Source organism: Amblyomma mixtum, chromosome 5, assembly GCF_055824585.1.
Source record: "Amblyomma mixtum isolate Tamu chromosome 5, ASM5582458v1, whole genome shotgun sequence".
Taxonomy (NCBI): domain Eukaryota; kingdom Metazoa; phylum Arthropoda; class Arachnida; order Ixodida; family Ixodidae; genus Amblyomma; species Amblyomma mixtum.
Window position 1 is genome coordinate 156,024,029 of NC_143016.1, and position 21,073 is coordinate 156,045,101.

At 46.2% G+C, this 21,073-nt stretch overlaps 1 protein-coding gene across 1 annotated transcript; it reads left to right on the forward strand.

Moving 5' to 3' along the window:
• The first annotated feature begins 17,113 nt into the window (after positions 1-17,113).
• Positions 17,114-20,161, forward strand: LOC149344226 (uncharacterized). Its single transcript, XM_089547181.1, has 3 exons — positions 17,114-17,225; positions 17,748-18,622; positions 19,775-20,161. Exons 1-3 carry the CDS (start codon positions 17,114-17,116, stop codon positions 20,159-20,161), a joined length of 1,374 nt encoding a protein of 457 aa, XP_089403307.1.
• Positions 20,162-21,073: the final 912 nt, after the last annotated feature.

Sequence of the window (21,073 nt, forward strand, 5' to 3'; positions counted from 1 at the left end):
TCCCAAAGCGACTGAGGCTATGAGAGACGCCGTAGTGAAAGGCTCCGGAAATTTCGACCACCTGGGGTTCTTTAACGTGCACTGACATCGCACAGTACACGGGCCTCTAGAATTTCTCCTCCAAAGAAATTCCAGCCGCCGCGGCCGGGATCGAACCCGCGCCTTTCGGGTCAGCAGCCGAGCACCATAGCCACTGAGACACCGCGGCGGCTCATCGCAAGTTGAATTTCGCGTCACTTAAATGAGAAAATTCGTTTTGTTCAGAATCGCTTGAATATTATGCCGTGTTCTGAAATGAACTGCATGCATCTGTTCATTTGACGCATACCGCGGTCATGTGACGTGTGCGAAATTCGTTGTCAATGAGCTCGCACCGGCTTTTGGTCAGCAGTGGCGGTTATCTTCCCAATTCTGGAGCATTGTGACTATACTTTTTAGATGCAAGCGAGAGGTTTGTGCGAAAGATGACATTCATTCGTCGGGTTTAATTAATTAGCACAGTGGTGAGTGCTCTGCAGTGGCCCGATTAATAAGTGGCCATCTGCAACTTCCGATTTCGCCGTTGCCGGGGAGCCAACTTTTTTGTGGGCCTCTCTACCTGGCGTGTTATGAATTGTTCTGTGCAACCGGTTAGCGGCTGATCCAGTCTTCTCCAAAAGTGCCTGGGGCCTACTTTGGCACTGTGCTGTAGAGTATCCCAAAGGACTTGGCGAGAACAATTATTTTTTACTGATCGCTAAGTTCAGAAGCAAGATGTCTGTCAATTTAGAATTCTGGTTTATCATGCAGGAGCACAAAAAACATGTTCTAGACTTCTGAATCACCTATTTTCTGCCTGTATATGTGTCACATTCTTGTGCATATCTGCAATTCTTTTGTTTTTGTTAAGATATCTTTTGTTCTTAAGCAAAACGCGTTTTCCTTTGTCATTGAAGAGAGCTCTATAACTTGGTTATTATATGCGGCAAAAGAGCAGTATATTTAAACTGATTGGTAAAATTATTGTTACACACACCACATCGATATGGCCTATTTTCCCGTGTCAGGTGTTAAATTTTGAACATAGTGTTGATTTACACAGTGACAGAAAATAGTACTGCCTCAAGAGTCAGCTTGGCTTGATTTCTCTGCTCTCCTAAAAGAGCAGAAGCTGCTCAGGCAGGATTTTCATGCAGCCAGGTAAAAAGAGTTCCAAGCTGTGGGAGCGTCAAGTAAGAATGCAGAAAAAGTTGTACAACGCTAGGAAAAAATATTTCGAGACAGCAAACAATAAATGAGACAGAACAATAAAGAATGCTGACCCTGCAGTGTTTGCGAGAAATGGTTTATTCTGTAAAAAGCCAGTGGCATGGATCATAGTGCATACAAATTAAAGGACAAGTGCAGTGGATGTACACCAACACGCAATCGGGCAAGTGCTCCAAAATTGAAAAAAAAAATGTGGAGCCATCGAACAACACTATTTGATAAAACGAAAATCTGACCAATGTACTAACAAAGACATGATTCGAAACAAATTCACACTCAACTCAGCAAGAGCCAGCTTGAAATCATTCCTCCGAAATATTCAAGACAAAACATACAGTACTGGCTACCTCAACACTGGCACTGCAAAACATGTCAAAGCGACCAGAGAGTGACAGTAATGCAAGACAACACAAAACCAGGAAATCCTTTTCAGGACATGAAGATCACACACCCATATGTACCATTCCCAACCCTCACACACAAAATAATGACAATGCCTAGAGGTTTGTGAATGTTCCAACTTTTTGGACAGCATAATTGAATAAATTTCTGTTCAGTTAGTCGAACTAATCAAACAGTGTATGTTGAAAATTATTTTAAATGAATTCAATTTGCTCTCAAATGTTCAGATACTTTTCGAATAATTGACACAACGCTTGACTAAGCTCCACTGTATTTTTCTCCAATTAATCTTCCAAAAACTGCACACATTGACGACATGTACCAGTATACGTATTCTAATTGGAAAAAGTACTATTTGCACTCCCTTACAAATTCTACTTCTATACAGACACTATTAACACGACCACCTCACCACCTACACTACAAGTTACTGCCCGATACAATTTGATGCAGTGAATTGCAGTGATGCAATGATTTGATGGAAATGTTACAATTTTTGATAGAAATGTTACAATTTCCTTGGTAGACTGACCAACACACACCCACATGCACACATATTTCACATTTCCACCCACACACGCACAAAGGTGATCACAGCAAGCCGATGAGTCCTCTCTCTTTCCTCGGTAGCATGTGTATTACACATCAATTCGAAGTTAGCCAACTTCCTCGATGCCACTCAAATCTTCATCACTGGAATCAGTGCTTGACTCATCTGAAGAGGTGTTGCACGAGTCAGAAATGCTGAAGACAACCGGTTCAGTTTCACCGTCAACAATCATATCGCTTTGCCATGCTTCAGCCTCAACTTGATCCACATGAACACAACAGTTTTGCCAGTTTTCCTGGCTTACAGACGCCAGTGCTTCCGGCAGGAGCTTTTCCACTTCAGCCAAAGTGAAACATTTATTGCGACTATGAATATTGCATAAGAATGCAATCTGCCAATAACACAAATGCTACCATTTAAAAACCCATTAAAATGCATGCATGAAATAGGTGGAAAAATGCATGCACTTATTACATGCGCAAACATGAGGTAAAACAAAAAAATATCTACACTCTGTTTAAAACTGCTCAGTTACTGATAAACGGAAGCGGTTTTTGAGGTTTAATGCCCCAAAGTACCTCAAGCGATGAGGTATGCTATGGTGAAGGGCTGCGAATAACTTCGACCTTATGGGGTTCCTTAACATCCACTGACACTGCACAGTACACGCACCACTATCAGTAATAAATGCGAGAACATTCCATTCACCATAACATGCATGAAAGCAAAAGCAGAGCATTCTTACAACCATTGTGTTGAATGCATAATGTGCCTTCCTCGTGAAATAATTGGCCTTCACCATGTAAGGGCTGTACTTCGAAGGGGCCTTTACGCCAATGTAGGTCCCGTGGACGCATCCCACGACGTTTGTGATGCCGCCGCGCAGAAGGAAACGCTCCTTAACATACGCACGCTCGGCCGCAGTCGTGGGCAAAGCGAGCCACCGCTTCTGCACAGCCGTGTCGATAAGCGCGTCGGAGACGCCCCTCACACAGCGGCTCACAGTGCTTTTGTGGCGTCCAATAAAGCGGTCTGCGCCGACGCTCTCCATGAAGCTCCCGATCGCGAAGAACCGGAGAGCGCAGAGGACTTGTTCTTCCACCGAAAGCGAATGAGGCCCGGTACGCACTCTCCGCAGGCGTGGGTCGTCGCCTAACTCTTTACACAACCACGTACCGATGTTCTGGAGAGGCGAAAATGTCCCTTGAATTTGTCGTCGGCCATGGCAGTAAACGGGTCCAGCCGGCCGTAGTGACATTTGCCGTCAGAGGAAGCGATGGCCCAGACTGCTGCTGCTGCCGCCATGAAAGTCCCGAGATGAATTCGGGGCACTTCACCGTTCACGGGTTTAGCTCCGAGTTCACCTGTCAATCAAAAGCATTGGTTACGCCCCCGGCGTGCCGTACATAAATTATAGGCGTACGCGCTATGGGTGGGCCCCTCCCAACATACCTACCGGCTACAGGTATGCTGCGCGGCTGTGCTGATTGCTGACAGACATCGACGATGTTGACCATCGAAATATAACAGGGAAAACGGACGTCATCGCTGATAAATCTAAGCACCTCTGCGAAGGACATGCAACGTGGCGACAGCCGCCGATTTCTTCGCTCGCATACCAAGATTGCACAACACTATAGCCTGTTGCAACCACGTAAGACACAGCACAACGCTGACGGCACGTCACACCTGCTTGCAAGGCGTCAAACACGGAGCACGACGACGAAACGGTGCTTGGAGCACGTCCTACTGCAACAACATTGCATCACAGGTGTTTGGCTTGGCCGTCCTTTCATCGGCGATAAAGCTCAGCATCAATGTGTCAAACACATCTGGGATCGACAAACGGTCGCTGCTCCAGACCCAGTGCAATAAAGAGTTTGTAATTTCCAGCACGCAAGCACTGCGTACTTCACAACCCTAACACCTTGCTCTGTTATAAGTCCGATTCCATTATTACAAATAGGATCCCTCATCTGCCCGAATGATATTAATGCGATGTCACTGCGGTATACAACGGCGATCGACGCTAGTGACAAATCCAGTCCGCAAAACCTTGAAGTGCGCGACGTAAACAAATACTACGCAGATACGCGCGCCACCACCTTAACAGCTTTTAGTCAGCGTCTGATGACATAGGATGAGTTGTGTCGCTGGGTAGCACGCTCTTCGCATCCGCAGTGCACTAAAGAGGCGTCACACACAAAGGCATACGTAATGAATCATTGAATATAGCCAAACAGCAGTTTTTTTTTCTCACACCGCATCACAGCCGCTCGCACGGCCAATTTCTACCGCTGAGATTCGCCAAGAGCGTACTAAAAGCAATGGTTGGCCATAGCGGGGTGCGGCAGCGGCCGTAGCAGCGGAGAACTCCACCTGACGTCACTGCAGAGAGCAGCAGTGACGGGGGGGGGGGGGGGTGCCGTGCAGTTCAGTTTTTTGCTTTTATGTATTATGCAAGCCAAAAGATGCATGACTGTTATATTTTGATATACGACACAATAAAATATGTTATCGCAATGGCCGAAAAATAAGACAGATTCAGCGTGTAGTAGTTGCCCAGTCTTTCCAGTCGAAGGTAGCGCTACCGGCGGCGTGTCAGCACAGGAGCTCTCTCGTTTTCGGCCCGGTGGGCTGCCGCTCTAGTTCGTATGCAAGCCATGCTGAAAGCAACGGCCTCACTATCGCCACCAGCTGCAGAAAGTATCAAATATTTGTTAATTTCCTAAAGCTATGCTTTTCAACAACGCTTCATTGGATTCAGATTTTAAAATACATTTGGAAATGAACAAAATGTTCATATTATTATCTGTTGCCTGCCTTTTGACGTATTCGAGAGAAGAGAAAGGGTTGATAGAAGAGTGCACCTAGTGCGCACTGTTCGTCTTCGGAAATGGAGAGACAGATAGAGCCTGAAAGAGAAGACACGCCTTTGACGCGCCCGAAAAGGCGTGTCAAACAGCTAGCGGCGAGTGTGCAGATAGATAGCAGAGAAGTCACGATTTTGCGATTGCTGATGTGGAGCTGATAAGTTCAGGTAGCGCTGGGGCCTGGTATTGCGCAGTGTATTGTGTTTGAAGTGTGAAACAGGCGCGCATGGTGTGCTTGTATCGCCTTTACGTGGTTTTATCTCTACATTTTATTGTCCGCTGCCTGCGCACGTTCCGCGCTATCTTCGTTCACTGACTGCCGTCATCGCAAACTCGGATGAAACTCGGGCCAGCGCCAGACTCGGGCCTTCCGGCATAGCGCCCATGGACAGTATCTGTGAATCCCAGTAGGCTCCATTGTTGCGAATTTGTTCTAGAGGAATCCCTAGGCATTGAAAGGCACCGTCGTCCTAGCTAATTCAACCAAAATGACTTGGCCTAGCACCACACTGGCCGAATCAAACTCATTGGATTTATCTAAATTAAGAGCCACACCTGATACCTCACAAAGCTGTTCAGCCAAATGTAATGCGTCATGTACATCTTTTTTATCACCAAAAAAGAGGGCGGCATCATCAGCACAGGGTAAAATATTAATTTCCCATTGTGTCAGGGTAAACCACGGATATTTGCGCTGGTAATAATACGGAGGCTAAATAGTTCACGATATAGGCGAAACAACAAAGGCGATAATGGACAGCCGTGGGTAGCAATTCATTTCAGTGGTATAGGTTTAGTTAGTTCTTGGCTAACTATTAGCCTCGTATACCACTCCTTAAAGAACACTGTTATGCCCCAGAGGAAAAAAAAACTCCAATATTTGCATGCTGTAAGACCGCAAACAAGAAATCGTGACGGACTTTATAAAATGCCTTTGCAATGTCAGGATGAAAGAAGCGGTCGATATTCGTTTTAGCCTCTCAGACAAGCTAACCATACCTTGAGCTTAAACGCTTACAAGATCAGCGCCGCGGTGGCTGAGTGGTAATTGTTGTCGGCTGCTGGGGCGGGAGATGCCGATTCGATCCCGGCAGCGGCGGCCGGATTTCGACGGAGGCAAAATTCTAGAGACCCGTGTAATGTGCGTTGTCAGTGCACGTTAAAGAACCTCAGGTGGTCGAAACTTCCGGAGCCCTTCACTACGTTGTCTCTCGTAGCCTGGGTCGCTTTGGGACGTCAAACCCATAAACCAAACTAAACCAATAATAAACGTGCAACATAGCTAGGGCTTTGGATGCTGCAGCCTCTGAAATCGCAGACCTGATGCGAGCCTGTTAACTCAGTGACAACTTGCTGCAGGCGGTTAGAAAGAACTTTTGCAAAAAATTTGTAGTCTACATAACAGAGAGTAATTTTACGATATCCTTCAACTGCTTTGATCAGATTTGCGTTTCTGGTTTTTGGAATTAATATAGTATACCCGGAACAGAAAGCGGAGGGCAAAAAACCAACATTGTAAGAAGCCAGAAAAATCTCCATCAAAACAGGCGCAATGGAAGGAGGAAATGGTTTGTAGAACTCGCCAATAATACTATGCGGCCCAAGAAATTTCTGAGCCGCCATGTCAGAAATGGCTGATTTAATTTCGTCCAAGGTGATAGTTTCTTCTGCTGCAGCGCGCTGTTCATGGTCAAGTCGAGGAAAGGATTCTAATAACGCACTGTAATCTCATCTATCATTTTTGCCCCAGAACCCCAAAATAGCATCAGTTATACCAGGAGTATCGCTGTATGTGCAACCTTTCTACTGAATTTGGAGTATTTATTAGGGAAGAGTAGTCTGCCTTTCATCGCTCAGGGCTCGACGAAATGGTTGCTCATTCAGAAACGTGGGGGACCTAGACCTTATTAAGCCCCCTTGTATTTTTCGGATTCAAGCTGTTGAAGCTCTGCATTTTCGGTAGTGATATCTTCTACAGAGGCACCTGGGCTAACCGCCTCCTCATGTCACAGAACCAAAGTACGCCCAAGCTCAGGAAGCTGATGTCAGTTCAAAAACGCGATTCTTGCTGAATCTTCAATATGCAACTTTTTGTTTCTTGTTTAAATAAGTCACATATCTAGAAAACAGAGATCCCCGCGTGACCATAGGTCCTGCTGTCAAGTAGATACCGCACGCTGGAAGATTTCATCTCAGAGCAGAGAGCTATATACTCCCAGCTGTCATCGAGGATGGAGTATGCGCTGACTGTACCTCCTATCTGAAGAGACGTCATGCGGTGATCACTGAAGGGTATAGGCCGCACCCAGTAACCAGAAACGCTGGGTAACACGTCTGTTGAAACGTAAATCTTGTCGAGCCGGGGTCTAGAGCACTGAAAGTGAGTAAAATGAATATTATGGCCCTCCTCTTGCGCACCATCCACAAGGTTGTATTCACAAGCCAAATCAGTAAGTAAAGCGGCCCTAAGGTTACTTAACATTGCTCGGTCTTCGTTCCCACATACGCAATTGAAATCACCCAACAGTAAACATTTACGTTACGTGCAAAATGGTCAACTTAAAAAAAAATAGCCTTCAATCACGCAGCTTTACACAAGCTGCACAAGCTGCACAAGCTGCACAAGCTGCACAAGTAATTTGCCACTGTACACAAAAAGTTGCGAAATCACAGCCGATAAGTCGCCCGTCACCATTTATGCAATACTACCCGACAGTAATCGTCAGTGTGTTGGCCAGGAATGGCATGCAGCATCCTGATAACCCTCTCGAGTCACTAACATTAACATTGAATTCTGGCAAAAATATCTCTAGAGCAGCTTCAGACTCTTCATCAGATGAGAGCTTAGTTTCCTGGAGGGCTACCGCACTCACATCCCATTTCTTTAAAGGATGCCGTAACTGACGTTGCCTTCGATGGTTCCGCAAACCCGTAACATGAAGGATAGCGACCTGACATGCTGCGACGCTCACCATTTTTGATGCTTGTCTTATTGAACGCCATCCGCTTTAATGGGGTAACCTACCTGCAATTCTCAGTGGCTATGGTGCTCGGCTGCTGTCCCGAAAGACGCGGGTTCGATCCCGGCCGCGGCGGTTGAATTTCTTTGGAGGAGAAATTCGAGGCCCGTGTACTGTGCGATGTCAGTGCACGTTAAAGAACCCCAGGTGGTCGAAATTTCCGGAGCCCTCCACTACGGCGTCTCTCATAGCCTTAGTCGCTTTGGGACGTTAAACCCCATAAACCAAACCAAACCTACCTTCAATTCAGCAGCCTGTAGGGCAGACATCAACCTCCGTTTTGAGGTTACTCTTCCCAATGCCACCACACCAGGTGCCTCCTGCTGATCACTGAGTTCCTTGTATTTACTAGAAACAAGCCCGCGAAAATACTGAATGGTCAAGTACGATCGAATCATCTTTTTTTAGCAATGCTCGCATAAAGCGCTAATTACGGACTAAGAGCATTTAAAGTACCGCACTCGCTATATTCTTTGGAGCGAAAGGCAGCCGCGAGCTGCTCATTGCGGCCAGAAAATGAGAGAGAAAAATTATCGTTCTTTGGGCTATCAGAAGAGTCAGTCCGGGACTCCTGCGTGGTGGACGGTTTCGCTCGCTCTGGTGCCTTGATGCTCTTTCCGAACAAACTCCCCCCCCCCCCCTCCCCCAACCCAAACCCCCCGGTATCAGACAACCAGCATGTACCAGAATACGCCTGAACAATATGAAACCCTAATGAGGCCTATTAATTACCACACTCGAAGCCATCCAAAACTGGGCAGCATGTTTCATTACCTCACATTATAAAAAGCGGCACAGTGTTGCTATAATGAAATCATCTCTAAACCTCGAATCATTAGTGCTTCGTCGAAAAATTTCAATTCTTTCTCTCTTTCACAAACAGTACTTTCCAACACTACGATACTACCTTTTACTAAAACTCCTGTACGATCATCCCCACGACTTATTTAATTCCTCCAGCATACAGCGACTCCACCAGCTCCGCTAATGCACTGAGCAAATTGTTTGCTCCTAATGCGATAGAAGACTGTAATAATTTGTCCAAACACAATGCCATTGACATTAATACTTCGAGATTTAAACAGCTGTACTCATAAACGATTTCAACAGATAATTTTTTACTCTCTCTCCTGTATCAGCTATCATGTACTGCAATCAGGTAAACGTTTTTACTGTACTCGTTGTATTACTGTGTTTTTTTCTTCTCAATATAACAATATGTCCTTGTTTGACTAGTTCTGTTTATTACACTTTCTTTTGTTTTGCTTACTTCTATTATGAGTTGTCCTTCAATATCTTTGAATGATCAATGAACACTCTTGTTTCCTTGTCCCCCATTATGTAATGCCCCTAATCAACTAATTAACCTTAACTAAACTAATTAACTAAACAAATTAACCTACTATGCTAGGGACTCTCAAACTCTTATTTCTATGCGGGGTGCGTTGAGAAAATTTCGTTTCCCGTGGACCGATTATATAGCGTCCCAAAAAATGCCAGAAAGGCTGAAAAAAAAATACCAGGCTATAAAAAACATTGGCTATGGCTTAGCTTAAGTTAAGCCTGGAAATCAGCGAAAAGCTTCGGTGAGCGTCATACGAGGAAGCCGAGCGCGGGCCGATGCACACTCGGTAAACACGCGCAGAGCGCGCGAACGACGGCGAAGGTTGATCGACGGAGCCGCGCTCGGCGGCGGCTCCACCGACCACGTGCGCCTCTCCTGTGACGTGACGCGGCGAACTCGCGCACGCGCAGATGTGGCTAAAATTGATCACGGCGCACGCCAGATCCGCTGTTGACTAGCCTAGTGAAGCTTTTCGCTTCAAAAGGGCTTAAAGTAGGCGCTATGTAGAACTACTATATAGGAAACAGCTGAGCGTAAGTACACCATATTGCTCTCCCCAGCATCCTTCTCTGAGGGAAAGCCGAATCTCTGGCATGCAGGACGCGCACTTGGTTCAGTATTTAGAGCGAGTGCAGGCTCAATGCTCTTTATTCTGGCTGCCGAGCTTGCTTTATTCTAGATACATTACTGTTCCACTGAATGACACAATTTTCTAGAAATATGTCCGTTGCACCAAGGCCTATCGCAATTAATTAGGAACAAAATATTTGCCATATGGATGGGTGGCGCCGTCTCTAGTAAGCTCTACAAATCACAAACATTTTCTTTTTACAGTCAATGAACACTTCTGCTATAATATCGTGTTATTGATAAGAAAACATCATTGTAACGAAGCGATTGTAACCAAGAAGACGCACATTCATGGCAAAGACGAAAATCACCCTACGCTTCAGCCGCATTGCTATCGCCACCTATCTCGGTGCTCTCGACTTAGCTTACTTCAGACTATTTCCACCGCTGCTTCCGTCTTCCCAGTTTCTCTCAATAAACCCCGTCTTAAAGATTCTACGCACAGATTCACATGTTTATACAAATAAAATGCATTAAAAATCGACATGATAACAAGCTAAACTTATTCGGTATGGACAGCTATAAGCATAAGCATGACGGATTTATCCTTTTAAGAGGCACATTAAGTTCTACTATCGAGAAAAGTCAGAAAATCTGTGCGTGTATACTCCAAAACTGCTTTTTCAAAAGAACAACAGGAGTCCCTCAAGACGTTCGGGAATGCGCACACGCCACACATTTCCACGCTCGTTGAATCATTCTTATTCCTCTATAAAACACATTTATAACCTATTTAATTTACCTTCCTTTCGATATTAGATGCTCTTGGAAATAATTTTCTAGATTAATGCTAGATTAGATGAATTTTACTATCATAAGCAATGCCGCAAATTTTGGCGAACCTTTCTTGTACTGATGGTAGAGTTCATTATCTACCTAGATTTCTTTCAGTTGGCTTTGCCAAGAAGAATGTTATTGCAGAACGCAGCCTTTTTTAAGCGATGTTTATTGCCTCAAATCATAAAAGGGCATGAATCATGGATGACCAGGATACTCTGTCAACTCTAAAAAAGGTCAACTCTGTCCAGCTTTTTAATACTAGCTGGATTATATACGCTTCAGGCGTGGTCTTTTGCACTAAAGCGTGTGGTGTATAATTACAGAAGCTGGTTCAAAATGCATTCCAACCCAGAACAGAATCTAGGGCTCGCCTCTTCCGCCACTCCTTCAGTGGCCGCCGCCAATGTTTATTTTTTTTCATTCATGCGGGATAAAAATTTGGAAGGGGACACTAAAGCACACTTAACCGCCTAAGGGTCAGACGCGACAACGTTAATGAATTGATATGCGGAATTTGCCATTCTCGAATTCAAATTCATAAAAACTGGGCAGTCCTCATACAACTCCTGGAGCAGCGATTCAGCGAAGCGCCGCTGCACTGCGATCTCAGCTGATGCCACTTGGGTTACTTAGGTTGTGTTGGGACCCAGGTTGCATATATGTGTATGTGTATGTATATATGTGTATAAACTGCTGCCGGCTTAGCGCGCACGGGGGTTTATTTACAGAGGGGATCGGTAGAAGCAGGATGGCGACGAAGCCTACAAGCGTGCTTCAGCCCCTGCTGGTGGGGAGGGCCAGCGCAGCAGGAGCAGCCAATGGACTACCGGACTCATCTTTATGTCAAGCGATGATACATGTCCGATTGAGATGTGCTTCGCAATCTTTGCACGCTGCGCAATGCACTGCAAGATTGTTTCTGCGTGACTTGTTCTCTGTATCTTTTACCTGTTCACGTGGTCGATTGTTCGTGTCCCATCTCATCGATGTAGAAATTACCACATGAAGTCGGGAAATTTAAAATGACACCAAAACAATACTGCAGAAACTAGCGCTCTTCGCGGTGCCTGCAAAAGGCAGTAGTGGCGTTTTGTAGCCACCGCGAAATGCGCTTCTGCTAACCTAGAGCAGCTTTCGCTAAAAAAAAAAAAATACCACGTGACGTAACGTACATGCTTCAGCGCCGTGACAGCAGTGCTCTCAAACGTTCCGCGTAGGAACGAACAGATCCCGGGGTGCTGCCACTTAAAAGGCAACAGAGCAGCGCGGCCGCAGCTGGCTGCGCGATTTAAAACAGCAGTATGCTTCTTTCGCAGCGGTTCATGATAACAATAAGCAAACGTAGTCCATATTCCTTGGCTGGTATAAATCCCACCGACAAAGCCTTAGTCGCAGCCCTGTTGCTTTGAAGCTGCAGAACTCCCTACTAAATGGGCTGTCCGTTGGTAGCAGAACGTTTGAGAGCTCTGGTATCGCCGCGCGCAAGCGGATATGTCGTGTAGTATTTTTGTACTCCCCACGGGCATCTGCAGTTAGCGAAAAAAGCTGGTACGAAATAGATGAAAAGTTAGAAACTGTTTAGCAGGAAGTTTTACGGACCGTTTTGAACTTTTTCTTTGGAATCTTTCGCCTATATTTGTTGTCAACTATTCTCAACTACATTTTCAATTAAGCAGAATATAAAAAATAGTATGACTTTCTGCATACGCCGCCGCGGTGGCTCAGTGGTTATGGTGCTCGGCTGCTGACCCAAAAGACGCGGGTTAAATCCCGGCCGCGGCGGCTAGAATTTCTTTGGAGGAGAAATTCTAGAGGCGCGTGTACTGTGCGATGTCAGTGCACGTTAAAGAACCCCAGGTGGTCGAAATTTCCGGAGCCCTCCACTACGGCGTCTCCCATAGCCTCAGTCGCTTTGGGACGTTAAACCCCATAAACCAAACCAACCTTTCTGCATACAATAACCAGCAATGTGCATTCGGTCAGGTCATCTTAGAGTGCTGCGGCGCATTTTTTTAAACCTTGGCTAAAGATAGCTGGAAGATCCTGTATATAGGTGCCTGTGCATGTTAGCAGCCGGCCACAAAAGACGCTTCAGACTAAAAGACAATCAGACAAACACACAAACGCACGAACTCACAGGGGCTGAATTCGGGGAACGCCCACTATAAGTGCTAGCTCCCCAAAAACGCTGACGTAGGATCACGTGGTGGAAGCGATGGTCCGCCGAAACTGGTCTGCCTGTGTCCGACATCTCTGTCTATTGAAACACCGCGCAGCTCCGCGCTCGTGTGGTTTTCGTTGCCGCTGCCGTCGCCGATGCCGCCGCGTTGGAGAAGACACCGGCTATGAGAACGAGGCCTTACGCGCTGAAATGACGAGTGCGAAAGAGAGGGGATGGACGTTGCAGGAACCGACAACCCAAAACAAGCTTTCGCCATAAATTAGTCGCAGTCGTGGCTTCGGCCTGGTCGGAGTATGTTCTCTCTGAACTAAATTCGCAGCCGATTTCGTGCATTAGCTACCCCTCCGAAGCTTGTGTAGTCGGTTGGACGTGAACACATCGACGAGTACTTGAACAATGCAATAGAGTAGGGAACTGTTTTCAAATGGCCTAATGCTGTGTGGCTGAAGCATGAAGTCCAGTCTCGAAGAAGCGCATTCATTAATTTTTCGGCAAATCGTGGCGATAGGCATTCAATGCGCTCCATCTACAAACTTCTATCGCTCATGCCATGGCAAAATAAGTGCACTATAAGAAACCATACGCCCACTACTGCTTAGTTTTAGAAGTGTTAAGTTGAGATTTTCTTGTGTTCACTTACTTTTATAAAGCTAGTAATAAGCTTCCTCGACCTTGAAGCTGCTCCAAAGCCCCATATGCGGTTTTCCTGTAATGTGCGATGCCATGCGCAGTAATGCATATTTGTGATGCAATACACACTACGTATTTAAACTGATGAAGGAATGCTTTATTTTTTCAAGCTTCCTGCTACCGATATCCGCGGCGAAGAAAGTTCGTTGAAAAGTGGTTGATGTAGCTATAGTACTTCGAAGGAAGAATACATCCCTAAGAAAGTTAGCACCTGCGAGAATGTGCTGAAAACGCTTCAGGCCGTCCGAATTTATTACCGTTGTGGCAAGTTGCAACAGCTTGCTCCACGACAAAGCCATTCGGGACGCATTTCACACCTGCACACAAAGTGTGACTTGTTTAACGACTCTATGCATGAACCTACTGCTACAGGCTCTTTCTCTATTCAAGCGTGGTCTTGATGGCCGGGGGCAAGGATCCCCACTACCGTCAATGCAGCGGTCTAAACAGGATTTCGGGATATGTCAAGCCGTTTACACAGATTTTTCCGTGGCGTTCCTCGCAACCTGCCATTGAAATATAAAAATGGAGTTCAGTTTAAAATTTCAGGCAGGCAATCAGTGAAATTTTGAATTATATATTCCTACTCTGCGCCCCCGCGGTAGCTCGTTGGTTATATTGTTCGGCTGCTGACCCGAAAGCCGGGAGTTTTATGCCGGTCGCGGTGGTTGAATTTCATTGGAGGCGAATTTCGAGAGGTCCGCGTACTGTGCAATGCGATGTCAGTGCATGTTGAAGAACCCCAGATGGTCGAACTTTTCGGAGCCCTTCACTACAGCGTCTCTCATTGCTTAATTAGCTTCAGGGCGCTAAACCCCATAAACCAAACCTTATCATGTGTACCTACTCTCGTAATCTTAACATTGACGCCAAGCTTTTAAAATTTGCTCATTTTCGAACCTGCCTTATCGCTTGGTTTGTGACGCAAAACGCGACCAGATTGATATTGATTGATCGCACCCATGTGGTGCCCCTTTTACATTGTCCCAGATTGTTGCAGCTACTTCGCTCGCAGTGCCTGAAAAGTTCGTTGACAGCTTTAAATTGACCGCGGCCAAGAGCAGCAAGCATCGGTTCGGTGGCCGCCGAGCACGCTTGTTGTTTTCGTCGCCGCCGAGTCATTCAGTTGATTGTGGACGCACGTAAGCCCTGTTAGCAGTTTGCTCTGAAAGCCTTCTTCCGCTGTCAGCCTCACTGCCTTCATGCTGTCACCACTACGCGACAATATTGACTGCTAACAGCGCAATATTAAGTACAACTGCGTCTTATGTAACACAGTTTATGTAATACTGCATCCCAGTACTTCGTTTCAGGTAACCCCCACACGAGAAATAACAGTCGGTGTATACTTAAACGAGGTAAACATAGGCCTGGGGAAGGAAGAAGACTACCAAGGCACAAAAACCATACAAATAACACACAGGGTGCTTAGGGAATAGACTAGACATGAAGTGCTTGCGAATATCTCGAAAAATGCAGTGTTGTAAGCGCATGGCCTACGGCATGCAGTGTTACGCATAAGATGAGAAGTGCAACCGAGGCTTCAGTTTAATTCATGCTAAATATATTGTATTTTTGGCTGATATGAAAGATATCTTTTGGGAGATTAGCTGAGGCGCTGCCGGTAGTACGGGGCAGCGCACTGCGCCGTGTGGTGCTCACTGTATCAAGGGCGTAGTGATGGAATTCTCGCGCCATTTACACCTAACTGCACCAAATGGCAAATTCCCCCGCATGTTGCCGCAAAGTCGAGTTTTAGTTATTTCTGCGCCACGGCTGCTCCAAAGGGTCGTTAAGAGTAAAATTTGAACAGTTTTGTGCTCAGTCTCAAATTTTACCACGAGATTCCATTTTTCAAGGTACAGAAGCCAAAACATCTCGAACAAACCTCTGTTTTTCTGCTACAGCATTCGAAGTGGCTGCAAAGAAACTCCATTTTATTCTGCAGAAAATCCTGCTATCAGAGCCCTGGTGTTAATTCTCCTACTAAGTGCGGGAAGCATAGCGTGAACTCTTGAATGGGGAGAGGCTAAGAAACAATCAAGGAAATGGATGGGCAGCAAACACATTTAAGGATTTCCATGGAAAGAGTAATAGATAGCAGCGGCGAAAAGAAATATAACACTAACTAATACACGTGTGGGAAACCCGAACGGGCAATAAAAAGGGCTAAAAACATGGTGGAGGAGGGAGGTGCTGGGATCAATTCTATAAAAAAGAATCTGTATGCCGTCTCGAATAAAAAGAACAAATAAGAACTAAAGAAATTAATATTTAATGATAATTAAGCCGGCAGCACCGCTTTCTTTTATGCGAGAACGCAACGCCTTATGAAAAGAAATATGCCATTATGGTGACTCAAGTATAGTGTGCAGTAAATCTCAAGAAATAATTCATAATTTTTCGTTACCTTAGTGAACAAAGGCAGCGTAAACGCATCAGCGTTAAACGTGCGTAAAAACCAACAAGAGACTCGTGGCATCAAAGCAGAGAACGTCAGTTTATTGGTAGCTGTGTCATTTCATTGCAATAAGAATTGCAAAGACGTATCTGTCAGGGTTCAGAAAAAAGTTACGAATATATGCGAATATTTTTTACAGCCTTCTGGCTGTTGTTATCACCCCGTTTCAAAGTGCTCTAACCATCAACGTGTTTATCCACCACGGGGCGAATTTTCTGTGCCGAACTAAATTCCTATTTCATAGTTAAACCGATTATCCTAAGCCTGGTTTTGTCCTTACGAGGTAATTAATGTGATTTATACCATTAACTGAAAATAGACTTCGTTCAGTTTCCGGCTCATATACTGGACATGCGTGCGTGCCAGTCACCGTGACATTGCATTCAACAGTAACGCTCTGAAATTTCCATAGGAATATGCAGATATGGGAAGAAGTTCCTGTGATAAAAATTTGGATACGGACCGCACTACTAATTGGTTTTTGAAACAATTAATATTCGCTCACCATTGCGCTAAAATGCGTCTAAAGAGTAACGAGTAAAATGCTGCCTAATCATCATTTTAATTTTCAGACGCATGCTTCACCATTTATATGTGATTGTTGTAAGCACGGTGAAAGATGCACATCAAAATGATTTGTTGATAGCAAGCTAGAGAGGCTACAAACGGTGTTCGATTATCGCCGTAACGTTTATGTGAAGTAGAAAAATGTCCTCATATGCTGCTGCAGTTCGTTTGCAAGGCAACGCATGCGCCGAGCCGTGATATCTTGTACTGGTTGACAAGCTTGGCTTCACTCCAGTTCTGCGTAAACGCGAGGTGAATAGGCGCTTCGCCTCCGAGTGCTCTGCATTCACCGGGCCTGTAAGCAAGTATCGGCAGCAAGGGAAGTGAACTACGCGCAAACCACTGAAGCCCTGACGCTTGCCGGAATGGCACCTGTCAATGAGACCTTCAACCTTCTGCGGCTGCCGAGAGCGATAATTACCAACATCTTGACGTTCCTGGATCCCGAAGACCTCATGGCCGTCGAAAGAACTTCGCGTGAGTTGGCAATACTTGCTCGAGTCCAGTCCGTGTTGCGAACGACGAGGTTCCTTAGGAGCAACTCGGCCCGTTCCCTTCGAGAATACCTAGACGAGAGTCGAGCAATGGCGATAAGAGAGCTCGACTTGAATGATTTCCTGGCAGCCAGTTCTGAAACAGTGGAGTGGTGCGCTTATACCTGCGTCAATCTCACTTCACTGCGCTGTGTGAACACCTGCCTGCGGCCCACAGCGATGTTTCGCCTACTTCGAGACAGACTACGTTGTCTGCAGTACCTCGAATGGTCAATCCCGGGAAGTATACTTCCGGAGGAGGATATAGATAGCTTTCTACGGAGGCCGCCGGAATATGACACACCATCAATATTTCCGGAATCCCTGAGACGCATGTACGTGGAAGCGATACCGAGCGAGCGTTACGTCAGTTTTCTGTGCTTTTTTCTCAAGCATTGTTCAAGCCTTCGGAAACTGCATTTCCACGAGCGTAGGATTGATAAGCGAATTAGGGCGCATGGCATAGCTGCATCTAGGTTGCTCGGGAGCTTCCACGACGGCACGGCTGGAAACTTCGAGACGTTCACCTTCACTGACGACTGCACCTCTGTGGCCCTCAGAGCGGAAATAATGGCGTTAGTAGACGCAGGAATTACAGTGCGCCACCCCGGAAGTCTTCTCGGCGTGTTCGAGGCAAGCCTGAAGATGTCTTGGAGCGTGATCGTTAGGCAGAACTCAAGACCGGCAACGAACTGCGTTGTCTTAGACAGGAGAACGGCACATCTTGTCCCAGAAAACTTTTCCAATCTCTTCATTGTCATCCAAGATGACGCGTTTGCAACACTCGAAGCAGCAGCTCGTTACGACTGGCATAGAAGCACACGAGCGTTGACGTTGGTGTCTTCGAGAGTGGCTAGTGCATGTTCTGGAACTGCCGTAGATGCCGCGTGTTTCCTTACCTTCCTCAGAGGATGCGTCAGCCTGAGTGAGCTTAATCTCACTTCGTTCCATTTCAAGCCCAACGTCGATTGCTGCTCTGCTCTGGCCGAAGCCGGCCTCGTCGGTCTGCGCGCACTTGCCTTACCCTCGTGTGCCCTAAGTCGACAAGGGTGCCTCGAACAGCTTGCCAAGGCGCGCTTCAGGATGGAAGAGCTAGACGTGCGCGCCGATGTGAACGCACGGTCATCGACTTGCGCCTTCTGCAACGCTCCTTCCACATGCAACGAACAGGTGTTCGAGTCTCTGCACCTCCTGAGCTCTCTGAGGCGTCTCACCTTGTGCGATCTGCCCAACGTCCAGGATCTTCGTTTTCTCAGGGGCTGCGTTTTCCGTGAACTCAGGCTCCGGAACCTTGGCCTTGCGGGCTTTGCGGGTGAAGAAACCACAGCGGCCCTGACGGAGGTAAGCGCTGGTAGAAATTTGGCCAGACTATACCTATAGAACTGTGCTGTAGCACTACGCTATAAAATTATGCTAATAATATTTTCCTTGCACTTTCCATATGTTCGCGCACCTCTGTGCGCAAAGAGGCAGATTTGGCATAACTTTGTAGATAAAGAACGGCGTTTGGATCTGTTGCATAAATTTAATCATGAAAGCGTCAATCTGGGCTTGGTTAATTTTTCAATGTTCTTATTGTGTCTGTCCCAATCTCTCTAGGTTTTGCCATACTAACAGGTTACATAAGATTAATTCTGAAATCCCCGTTTATTCGGAGCGCAGCATGAAGAACTGGTGGTTATTATAATAGTGCTGTTGCTGAGAAATGCGCAACCATTTACTCCGCCGCAGTGGCTCAGTGATTACAGCGCTCGTCTGCTGACACTAAGTACGCTGGGGCGATCGCGGCCGCGGCGGCCGAATTTCGGTGAAGGCGAAATTCTAGAGGCCAATGTGCTGCGCAATATCAGTCCACGTTAAAGAGCCGCAGGTGGTAGAAATTTCCGGAGCCCTTCACTACGGCGACCGTCATGGCCTGAGTTCCTTCGGGGCATTGAACCACAATATACCAATACGCAACCATTTGCAGGTACACCAATGTAGCACCAACTATCTCATGTATGGCAGGTTCGTAAAATCTACGCGATTCCAAAACAAGTTGCATCATTTGCACCGTCACTTTTTTTCTTAATTGCGAGCAATTTGATCGAGGTGACCAACATGATGCCATGCCTCAAAGGTTGAGGCATACCAAGTATTTCACCATGTTATCAATTTTTGCAAATCCAACATTCTCGGAAACAAATTTTAAGTATTGTAAAATTGTAGGAACTGTTGTGGAAATGTTGATTGTAATGGTCCATTCATCTTATCAGCAGCGATATATTTTTGTATCGCTCACACGGAGCGGTTAAGACTGCCACACAAAAACAGTGGGAAATGCTTTTGGCGATCGCGGAAAGGTTAATAGGAAAAAAAATGCAAGCCTGTTGACAGGAGATCTGCGCATACATTGATCTATATACTGGAATCTTACAATGTATGAAAAAAAAATTGTGCTCATAAACTGCGTTCAAAAATGCTTACACACGATTTCCGCAATGCGCCTCACAGATGATGGAGCAAGTGTACAGCCTCAAGCTGGAGAGCTGCATCGTGCCCCTGGACCTGTCTTTCCTCGGGCGAGGGCTCAGGAGGGCATCGCGGCTGCGCCGGTTCTGCATTACGTCGATCGGGATTTCGCGGAAGCAGCGGCAAGACCTGATGGATACTCTGAGTCATCTCTTCCCAACCGCCGAGATCATTCACGTACACACATGGCTGTCCGGATTGGCGTCAGCGCCCGTCACACTTGTCGTGTCCCGAGCCATCGAGGCAGACAGCGGCAACGGGGTAGTGTATCCGGATCCCGCGCTTTCCGCTGACCGAATTGTCCTCTGCGATACGCGCAACCTCGTTTCTGCTGAGAGACCACACAACTGCGGACCACGTAGGTTTTAAGCCCGGAGCCTCTAGCGTATGGCGGAAAACGCCGCCTTAAGTCCTGCCCTCATCCACGCCACCATAAAGTGCTGGCGCCCAATGCTGAACGACGAGAGTACAGCCCTGTTTTGTCATCCGATAGTAACCTGGAAGATACGTTCTTGATGACGCAATTTGGTGCTTCTTCTCAAGGGCCGCGGCATTCTATGCTCTTTTGAACGGCAATGCTCCGACCAGGCTTTATAAGCGTCGTTTTTAGCTTCTCTTAAGTGTACGACAACGAACATTGATGGTCCATTCTGCTCTCTCTCTACTTCTTATTGCTGCAGCTGTGATACTAAAATCATTTTCATCTTCAGGCGCTGTCACTGTCATCGTTTCAAAACCTTTATCTACTCAGATAAAGGCTACTCAGGCGTCTAAATATCTGGTAGACCTACAACTGGATTTAACAGTTGAGGATTCGGAACCTTAGCTGCTTAATTTTAGAGCCGATATTGAAAGTGTCGCTGTACAAAAGATGTGCCTGTTGATGTTCAAACTGTGTTCTTGCTGATCCTCAGCTGCTTCGCTACCGTGAACAGATCGAAGGTTTCACTTTCGTGCGCCGTTGCTGATTACATCTTTGAAGCGAAAGATTGCCCTCACTGAAGTGGTTTCAGAACATCTGCTTCCCTTAGTATATGATTGCTTTCGGCTTTGTTCGGGGTTATTGCGCGAACTTAGGTTCCTGTTTGGCGGATCTAGTAATTTCGATGATTGTAGCTTGTGTGTCTCCCAATACTGCCAGCTAGAACGTTCCCAAAAATGTATTTGTGTGTTGTTTTATGACACACATTTCCAGCAACACTGGTATAAACCCACTTTAAACCAGCACATGTGATTTAGTTTGAAGTGCCTATATGCTCGACACTTAACGCTCTATCAAGA